General features: G+C 49.7%; 1 protein-coding gene across 4 annotated transcripts in view; it reads right to left on the bottom strand.

Annotated features, from left to right (window-relative positions):
• Positions 1 to 2703: 2703 nt before the first annotated feature.
• The window catches only part of TOGARAM2 (TOG array regulator of axonemal microtubules 2), a 76011-nt gene continuing 72003 nt past the window's right edge, over positions 2704 to 6711 (bottom strand). For all 4 annotated transcript variants that reach the window (XM_032239187.1, XM_032239189.1, XM_032239186.1 and 1 more), the window contains one exon: positions 2704 to 3186. In XM_032239187.1, the coding sequence (XP_032095078.1) occupies positions 2849 to 3186 (338 nt within the window). In that variant the 3' untranslated portion in view covers positions 2704 to 2848. The remainder of the gene's footprint in view (positions 3187 to 6711) is intronic.

The raw sequence follows: 6711 nt of genomic DNA, 5'->3' as shown, positions 1-6711 counted from the left end.
CAACAGAGCAAGACTCTGTCTAAAACATATATATATATATTTCTCTTCTCTTTTCCCTATTTCTCCTTGTTCCCCACTTCCTTCTTAGCTCTTTAGAAATTCAACTATAACCTTCTAACTCCCCTTCACCAGACACTCCTACAGGGTAAGTTCATCTCACTGTGTGCTTAGAAGCTTCAGAGCAGAACTTGCATCCACTAGAAAACTGCCTACAGAGACAAGTCAATTAATTAATAACCCAAAGTGTGCCTACTACGAAACTCTCCCTCACCTGGAGAGCTTCAGCCACCTTTACAACCTCAAGTTTTCCCACAGAGATGCCAGCTCAACCACCCAGTAGATAAGTCATCAAAGCAAGTATGTGGGCTCCCCCACCTGCCCGCTTCCTCTCCTGCAGGACATTCGTGCCAGCACACACACACACACACACACTTTAAAAGTGCCCATTTTCTGGTCCATAAATGAAGCGGTACCCCTCAAGGCAGCTTCTTCCCCTAAACTAGCTTTGGACTAAAAAGTCACTTTCCTTGTTCCAGACCTCCCATTTGTTCATCGGAGTCTACAAGCGATGAGTGGCTGAACCTGCATTTCTGTTACACAAAGAGAGCGATTGAGAGAGAATCTTCCATGATTAGAGGCTGCATTCCCACGCCCAAGGGCATCTCATGTAAGTGGCACTCCTGGCCACACAGAACCAAGCAAAGGATGTGTGGGCTCAGCCCCAGCCCCGGCTCTGAGGACAATCTTCATTTCCCACGACAGGCCTTCCCATTAGATTCCCACAGGTATTCCCAACAGGCCCAGGGCCAGGTCACCAACATGCAGTCTTCCCTTTGTTTTAAAAGTAATGGCCTGGGGAAATCTTTTGAGAAGAAAATTTCCCAAGGTACCCGGAGCTACCCAGGGCATCCCAGCAGCTTCACACCACAGGTGTGATTAAAACATGAAATAATGAGGGAAAAGAGAACAGTGCAAAGATGTATTCTGCACTTTTCCCCTGTTTTCAATCGTTTTCGATGACTCCACCCCTGAGTGGGAGGGGGACCCATGGGATGGGAAGTTTCCTGTGTGAGAACAGGCATGGAAGGCAGGAACACAGGACAGTACTGCTGAGCTTCACTTCAGCCTTCAGAATCCCTCCCAGACTCTACATCCCTGGACTCCTAGGGATCTAAAAAATCCTGAAATATTCTGATACATTCTAGGATAAAAGCAGAAAATGCGAGTCTACTCACCAAACCAAAAACATTTGCTCAGATGACAGGCAAACACAATTAATTACATTGTGTGACACTTTTAAAACACTGACTGTCAGCCTCTTGGGCGTTTTTGGATGGCTGCCTGTCTTTTAGGCCTTTAACCTGGGTCAGTAAGAATCAACAAAGAGCTAGATGGTCCCAGGGAAGCCCCTGGTGGGGTCACAATCAGGTGAGTAGCAGCTCACTGGGCTAGAATTACCCAAAGTCACTCTTAAGCCGCCTATGAAAAGCCCACGGCCGGGGATGACTTGCAGGGCCCAACCTCACCCCAGGGCATACGGAGGGGCCGGCCTAGCTACAGCTGCCACAGGGCAAGATGGGAAAGTGGCTTCCTCAGCCTGGCGGGGTTTGGAAATACATCAGTGAGTAGATTGGGGGCTTTCCAGAGCCAGACTCCCCGGGAGAGGTTCAGAATAGGGATGTGGAACAGATGCTATGCCTAGGGGGCAGATGACAGTGGAAAGAGGTTCCACTGGGGAAGGTTTGGGGAAGGGGGTATCTGTCAGAAAACTTGCTGGCTGGAGGCTGGGCCCTCAGGGCTAAGGTCGTCTGGATCTGCCCTAGCATGTGACTGCAGGGTGGGCTCCCTGTGAGAGCTAGGATGCTGCCCCTTCAGCCTTCTCTGTACCAGCCCTGCCTGCCCATGCATTTAAGATCATGGCCTGAGCTCTCTTTCTGGTCATACAGTTGTTAATCTGCCACTGGTCCCAGCCAAGGCAGAGCCACCTCTAGTGTGTCTAGATCCTGAGCCCCAGACTTCCCTCTCCAACTGCCAGGACCTCATTTCACTGGCTGCTCCCCCAGGGGGGCCAACACCTTCTCTGCTTGCATAAGTCGTGGCCTGTGCTGTGCCCACACACATCTCCAGCCTGGTGATGCAGCCCACAATTGCAGCCCGTGCAATTTCAGACCCGGCAGCAACTGCATACCGATAGCACGTTATGCTCCACATGAATCTCCATTTTGAGTGCTTCACGAGGAAAACATCATCTAGTCCTCTCCAGGACTAGCCAGAATGCCACCTTCTAGAGAAGGCTTTTAGTGATGCAAATGTCAAATTCCCCTTGTCTTTTGATAAGCTGGGCAGATCCCATCAGAAGGCTCCCACGGGACCAACAGACGCACTGCAGCTTTCGCAGGGGGATGCACGACATCCCTGAACACATTTGTTACACTCACCTCCACTCAGGCCCATAATAAATGGACTGGATTCGATGACCAAGCCAGGAGCTGCGGGTTCCGCGGGGCTTGCCCAGCAGGTCACAGATGGGGAACTATTGTCTCAAACGGGCTGCAACTTACAGGTCCGTGCTACCCTTTTCCTTCTCCTTTGTCTCAACATTGTCCGCAACTGGTTTTGCTGCTGTCACATTTCGTCTCATTCGTCACAAACCTAGTTACTAAAACATTCTCTGCAATTAAAAAAGTGCAAGATAATAAAGCCTTAGAAAAATAAGTAATTCTTTTATTTCTACTTCAAAATACACCATGTACATCTGGAACTCTAAGGGGTAAAGTAACCAGGAGAGTATTCCACCATAAAAATGAAACAAGATAAAAAATAATAATTGCCCATTTCAGATCCGTCTTTAATCTAGCTGGAGAGGGTGTGAGCTGCCAGTTGTCTTGCTGTCAGGGGTCACCCCTCTGTCGGTGGCCTTGTGGCTGCCTCCCAAGGATTCTGAGTCTAAGAGGTCCTGGAGCGTCTTGAGGACATGCTTTGGCTGGCTGGCGGCAAAGTCCAGCAGGCGGGAGCCCATGTGCTCCTGGAGGCTCCGGGACAGCCGGCACACCACCGCACGGACGTTCCCACTGGGCACGGGCAGGATGCCGTTCCAGGGGGTGGTGTTCAGGAAGTGCCAGAGGACAGGAAGGACATGCCGCTCTACCGCCTGAGGCTTCCGGGGGTAAACTGAGGCCACCAGCACTGTCAGGCAGAAAAAGAAAGTCACTTGAGCCAGTCACTCTCTCCCTCTCCCACTTCCCTCTCTTGGGACACCAACTTTGTTCCCCAAAGGGCTAGCAGCCCAGCAGACGCAGTGCCTAAGGATCATGACACATTTAGGGGCCCATGAAAATGTGTTAGCTTCTTTTAACATTAGTAGAAAATATATGAACATATCCAACCTGGTTTATATCTATACTTACACCAACCATTCAAAAACTATAATTTTTGAATATTTTTAATGGAGAAAGGGGCATGCAAAGGCAGAAGTATGCAGAGTCTCTGACAATCATAATGGTTCTTCCAGCCCAGGGAACAGGAAACAGGCAGGCACAGCTGGCCACAATCCTACCCCACCAGCTGTGTCACCTGACCTTTCTGAGCTTTTTCCAAATCCATAAAGTAGGGGAAAAAATGCTGAACTAAGGCCAGGCACAGTGGCTCACGCCCGTAATCCCAGCACTTTGGGAGGTCAAGGCAGGTGGATCACGAGGTCAGGAGTTTGAGACCAGCCTGACCAACATGGTGAAACCTCGTCTCTACTAAAAATACAAAAAATTAGCTGGGCATGGTGGTGCATGCCTGTAATCCCAGCTACTCAGGAGGCTGAGGCAGGAGAATCACTTGAACCCAGTAGGCGGAGGTTGCAGTGAGCCCAGATCGTGCCACTGTACTCCAGCCTGGGTGACAGAGCGAGACTTCGTCTCAAAAAAAAAAAAAAAAATGCTTAACTAACCTCTCAAGATTGTTAGAAATTCGATCATAAATATACATAAGGTCCCTACCTGTAGGCAGGCAGACGACAAATAGTAACTATATTGGTATTGCATTTATCCACATCACCACCTATGGAAGTCCACGCAAATACAGAGAAAAACTACGGGGAGGGAAATTGAGACCTTCTCACATGAAGCATGACGGCAGACAAGACAGCTGGCAGGGAAGACGGCTAGCACAGCCTCCCCGGCGCCCGGATGCCAAACCTCTGGACGAGACCAGCTGCAGAGGCACGAACATGCTTGTGAACCACCAAGCTCTGCACAGACCATTCCATTGATGAATCCCTCAAATCTGGTTGCTCAAGGCACCCAACCCTCTCTAAACCCCAGAGAACCCAGAAGCCAGCTGAATCTGCCAACCAACCTCCATCACCGGAGCAAATGCCAGAGCTGTGGCCGCATCAAAACTGCATCAAGAGCTCTCCTGGGTCCCCAGAGGGGACCTTCAACTGTGGCCACATTACCCTAAATGCATTAGCACTAACGAAGCTGGCTTTGCGACTCACACACTCTGCCTGTCATCCTGCCAAAGGATAATTGCTGGGGCAGGCAAACAACACTCATAGCAGTGCTTTATTGATTCTGGGGGCAAAGAAACTGGAAGATTCTGCGGGCCGGGAATTCTGCGGAAAACAGTTTCCATATCCTGGAACCTGCCTGAAACCAGGGCTCAGAGCTTTGCGGCAAAGCTCCATTTCATGCTCACAGCACCCTCAAGGCAGGATGTCTGTTCACTTTCCAGAGGAGGAAAGCAAAGACTCAAATCAAGGCAAAACGCAAAGCAGAGGACCGAGGCCAAATCTGCCTGGACTCCAAAGTCCACGCTCTTTCTATCCCCAGCTATCCCCAAATTTCTAGGGATTCCATATTTCAGAGACTGATCTGGAGTTTCATTCATTCATTCATTCATTCATTTACTGGGACAGGGTCTTGCTCTGTCACCCAGGCTGGAGTGGAGTGGCACAATCATGGTTCACTGCAGTCTCGACCTCCCGAGCTCAAGTAATTCTCCTGCCTCAGCCTCAGTAGTTGGGGACCACAGGCATGGGCCACCATGCTCAGTTAATCTTTTAAAAATTTTTTGTAAAGATGGGGTCTCATTATGTTACGCAGACTGGTCTTGAACTCCTCAAGCAATCTGCCTACCTTGGCCTCCCAAAATGCTAGGATTATCGGTGTGAGCCGCCATGTTTTATTTTTAATGAAACTGCAAATTGTCCTTCCCTCATCAGCTCCACATCATCCAATCCCTTAGGATGTCTTTCCCTGAGAGCCCCGTGGGTCCCTCTGATTTCAAAGCCAGCCTTGAACAATGAGGAACCAGGGAAGATGACTTGGGCCACTTCTGGTCAGCCTGACACTCTCTCGGTGACATTTCTCAAGGAATGTTGTCTTTGAGGCCACACCCTCGGGGCTCTTGCAGGGAACCTCAGAGGTGAAGGTGGCCCTGATAACTGGAAGGGCAGGACTGCACCCTGTGGGTCACCCCAGCATTCCCCAGGAAAGGATCCTGGAGGAAAGGGCTTGGAGGAGCTTTCTAAAGTGAAGCGAAGAGGTACACTGATTGGAAAGAGTTGAGAGTTCTGTTCCCTGTGCTTGAAACAGGCTGAGTCGGAAGAGAACAGGTGACAGGAAAGCAGTCCCTGTCAGCCCCAGGGCGGGAGATGAGGGGAAACTAGAAGGGGTTCAGTGAGAGGGAACCAAAAGAAAATGAATAACCCGGCTGGGCGTGGTGGCTCGTGCCTGTAATCCCAGCTACTCAGGAGATGAGGCAGGAGAATTGCTTGAACCCAGGAGGTGGACATTGCAGTGAGCTGATATGGCACTATTACACTCCAGCCTGAATAACAGAGTGAGTCTTCGTCTTAAAAAAAAAGAAAAGAAAAGAAAAGAAAATGGATGACCCTGACCTATACTGAATAACGATAACTCAGAGGTGTTCTGAATCTCCATGGAATCTCACCTGCAAAAATAAGTGAAAACGCAAAGACATATTTGTATACCCATGTTTATACCAACCTTTTTCACAATTGCCAAAAGGCAGAAGCAGCCCAGTGTCCACTGAGGAATAGATAAACAAAATGTGGCATGTACACACAATGGAATGTTATTCAGTCTTCAAAAGGAAAGGAATTCTGGCCAGGTGCTGTGGCTCACGCCTGTAATCCAAGCACTTTGAGAGGCCTAGGTGGGTGAATTACTTGAGGTCAGGAGTTCAAGTCCATCCTGGCCAACACGGCAAAACCCTGTCTCTACTGAAAATGCAAAAACTAACTGGGCGTTGTGGCGGGTGCCTGTAATCCCAGCTACTCGGGAGCCTGAAGCATGAGAATGGTTTGAACCTGGGAGACAGTTTGCAGTGAGCTGAGATCTCGTCACTACACTCCAGCCTAGGTGACAGGATGAGAATCTCTCCCCACAAAAAATGTTGGGGGGACCAGGTGCGGTGGCTCACGCCTGTAATCTCAACACTTTGGGAGGCCAAGGTGGGTGGATCACTTGAGGTCAGGAGTTCAAGACCAGCCTGGCGAACATGGTGAAACCCCATCTCTAATAAAAATACAAAAAAAAAAATTAGCCAGGCATGGTGGCAGGCACCTGTAATCCCAGCTACTCAGGAGGCCGAGGCAGGAGAATGGCTTGACCCAGGAGGCAGAGGTTGCAGTGAGCCGAGATCGTGCCACTGCACTCTAGCCTGGGCAACTGAGACTCTGTCTCAAAAAAAAAA

The sequence above is a fragment of the Sapajus apella genome, unplaced genomic scaffold, assembly GCF_009761245.1.
Source record: "Sapajus apella isolate SASKATOON/1434 unplaced genomic scaffold, GSC_monkey_1.0 scaffold44, whole genome shotgun sequence".
NCBI lineage: Eukaryota > Metazoa > Chordata > Mammalia > Primates > Cebidae > Sapajus > Sapajus apella.
This window is presented reverse-complemented; position numbering and strand designations above follow the sequence as displayed.